The sequence below is a fragment of the Nicotiana tomentosiformis genome, chromosome 9 (assembly GCF_000390325.3).
Source record: "Nicotiana tomentosiformis chromosome 9, ASM39032v3, whole genome shotgun sequence".
NCBI lineage: Eukaryota > Viridiplantae > Streptophyta > Magnoliopsida > Solanales > Solanaceae > Nicotiana > Nicotiana tomentosiformis.
Window position 1 is genome coordinate 5,887,244 of NC_090820.1, and position 3,489 is coordinate 5,890,732.

The 3,489-nt window shown below is 35.7% G+C and overlaps 1 protein-coding gene across 1 annotated transcript; it reads right to left on the reverse strand.

Annotated features, from left to right (window-relative positions):
• Positions 1–898: 898 nt before the first annotated feature.
• On the reverse strand, positions 899–2,488 carry LOC104105925 (UDP-glycosyltransferase 75C1-like). The gene has a single exon (XM_009614357.4). The coding sequence runs from the start codon at positions 2,483–2,485 to the stop codon at positions 989–991; it is 1,497 nt and encodes a 498-aa protein (XP_009612652.4). The 5' UTR covers positions 2,486–2,488; the 3' UTR covers positions 899–988.
• Positions 2,489–3,489: the final 1,001 nt, after the last annotated feature.

The window sequence follows — 3,489 nt, forward strand, 5'->3', positions numbered from 1 at the left end:
AATTCAGTATAACTTCATGAGTGGAGTATAGTGTTATGCTGACTATCTCATCATAATAATGATGGGTGCAACATTGTTTTTTTTTTTTTAACTCCAAAAACAACAACAACAACAACAACAACAACAATCCAGTATAATCCCACTAGTGGGGTGTGGGGAGGGTAATGTGTACGCAGACCTTACCCCTACCCTGGGGTAGAGAGGCTGTTTCCAAATAACCCTCGGCATCCTTCCCTCCAAGAACTCCCCACCTTGCTCTTGGGGTGACTCGAACTCACAACCTTTTAGTTGGAAGTGGAGGGTGCTTACTATTAGAGCAACCCACATTGAGCTTTCCCATGGTTTAACTCCAAAAACAACTTCGATTTAATTAATCCAAATGCAAGACAAAATTCCACGTGATTAAACATATTAAAGAATAAAAAATAGACATTGAGATACCCTGCAACACACAAGACAGTAGGTATGACCATATGAATTAGATATTAATATAAACCATGGGAAATTCTTTGTATATGCCATGCTATTACTCCCTAAACAACAAAAGGATGTTCCACCAACAACAGACACAAAAACTTCAATTAATTAGCTATTTTATTAAGGTCATCAATTGAGTGATTTACACTCAGGTCATCGGCTGAGTTACATAACTTCACTCTCTCTACATGAAAACTATACCTAGGTTCACGTTAGGTCTCTATTTTTCCCTCTTCTGAATTGGAATCAAGACTGACATTAACAATAACAACAACAATAGCAACAAAAAATTTAATTAATTCCCACAAGTAGTGCTTGGAGACGGTAAAATATACGTAGCCTTACTCCTATTTTGGGAGGGGAAGACGACATTCTTAATATTATTTAGTCCATCCAAGACAACATTCCATGCAATTAAACATAGTCAAGAATCAACATTCAAGTATGCATAACATGTACTATAACATAGGCGGAGGATTACAATAACGGCTCTCAATTATTATTTTTAATTTTAACAATGACCGAGTAAAATCTCATTAACATAAGCCTTGAGATTTACATTAGATGAACCATTTTCATTCATAGCTTCCTTAGCTAAATCCTTCCATTTCTTGGCATTCCCTCTAAGCTCCTCCCTTTTCTCTCCTTCCATCACGATTTCTATACACCGCTTAAACTCATCTCTTTCGACGAGACCTTCTTCATTGGCATTCACTCTGACGCCAGTCTTCCAAACATCTTGAATGAGCTTAGCGTTACAACCTTGATCTGTCCACAACGGACATGCCACGACTGGGATTCCAGAAGATAAGCTTTCTAAAGTCGAATTCCATCCACAATGTGTCAAGAAACAACCCAAAGAAGGGTGTTGTAAAACTTCCACTTGTGAACACCAAGACACTATTTTCCCCTTCTTTTCCAATTCCTCTTTACAACTCAATTTCCCCCCTAGATTTTCCCCTTCTTTTCCTTCCCTAATCACCCACAAAAATGGTCTTCCACATTTTACTAATCCTTGAGCTATTTCTTCCATCAATTGACTTGATATCTCAGAATAGCTACCAAATGCTATGTAAATAACTGACTCTTTAGTCCTTGTATCCAACCACTCCATGTAATTTTCCGAACTTCGTCTCAAATCAGCTCCAAATGAATTATCAGACGGATCTTTTCCATCAAGAAAAGCCGAAGGAATTGAAGGGCCAATTCCAACCATTGTTAAATTTTTCAAAACCCTCAAAGCATTAGGTTCCAAAGCATCAAAAGTATTCACAAGTATTCTTGGATTTTCTTCATTATTCAATAGCTCAATTTGATCTATGATAGATTTAACTCCCCAACCATAACTAGAATTCACGTCAATGAACACAAACGAAGGAAAATCGCGACGACTAAGCTGAGGCAATCCTGGAAGCTCTACAACTTGATCTTGAGAACAATTCTTGAAATAATCAACATAATTAGATCCCACTTGTAAAAATATACTGGGTATGTTGTTATTATAATCGGTGAAACAATAATAATAAATATCGAAAACTGTAGCTGGTTGGATCCAAAAAAGTGTGGACGGGACATTAATGTTCTTGGCCACTAAACCTACCCAAGCCATAAGGGTCGTGTAAATAATACGCGTGAAAGGGCGGCCCTCGGCCGTCCTGAATGTAACGAGTCTGGTCACGAATTCGGATCCGTGACTAATCAAAGAAGAATAAAATGAATGCAACTCATCTACTGATCCTTTAAATTTTCCATCATAGCCATCAGAGAAAGGAGCAAAGGTTAATCCTTCTATAGTTGGGAGATTGTTTATGCGATTGAAAGCTGTTAGGCTTGTGGAAAAAGTGACTTTCACTCCTAAGTTAACTAAACGTTTAGAAAATTGAAGAGATGGATTTATATGACCTTGTCCTGGAAATGTTACAAGAAGAACATGGCATTCATTCTTCAAATTTTCCATATTTGTTTTGGTGTAAGATAGAATTTTAATTTCTAGTAGAATTGTTTGCATTTGTCTAAGGTTTTAATGAGAGTTTATATAAGAGAAAAATCTTGAAATGGAGAAAGACTAATGACGTTTGCGGTGACAACATGAATTTTATACAAATCATTTTCTTCGATATTTTCGAAGAAATGTAGCCACCAATTCATATAGGATAATAATTCTTGTAGAAACAACAAGAAGTTGCCAGGAAATATGTCACAACAGTTTGCCTTTTAGACAATGATAGCCATGAAAAGGTTGTACATGATACACTTATTATTAATTTGGAGAGTCAAACGAGTTTTTTTATCACGGTTTTTTGAATATTTTTGAAATTTTCGAAATTGTTATATTTTACTTCGTTTTAAATTTTCTTTCAAAAATTTAAACATTTTATGTCTGAATTAATACCAAAAATTAATTAATTTACTCATCATACGCTGATCAATGTTACATAAAATAGATCGAAGAGACTAGTATTTATACCAGGATTGTGAAAGACTAGACAAAAACAATTACAATAATTAGCCAATTTCTTCCATTTCTTGGCATTCTTTCTGAGCTCCTCCCTTTGCTCTCCTTCTTCCATCACGATCTTTATACACCGTTCGAACTCGTCTCTTTCAATGATACCTTCTTCATTGGCGTCCACTCGAACGCTAGTGTTCCAAATTTCTGGCACTACAAAATATAGAAATGTGTCATATTTTTTTGAACGAGTTAATAAGAAAAAAGTATCATATAAATCCAAATGCTAGCGTTGCAACTCTGATCCATCCACAAAGGACATGCGATAAGTTTTTCAAAGTCGAATTTCATCCACAGTGACTCAAGAAACAAGATAAAGATTGGTGCTTTAGGACTTCCGCTAGTGAGCACCAAGACACTACTTTTCCTTGTTTTTTCCAATTCATCTTTGCACCTCAACTTTTCCTCTAGTTTTTCCCCTTGTTTTCCTTCCCTAATCACTCTAATAAAAATGCTATGTAAATAACAGATTCATTAATCCTTGTATCCACTGTTTAAAGAAA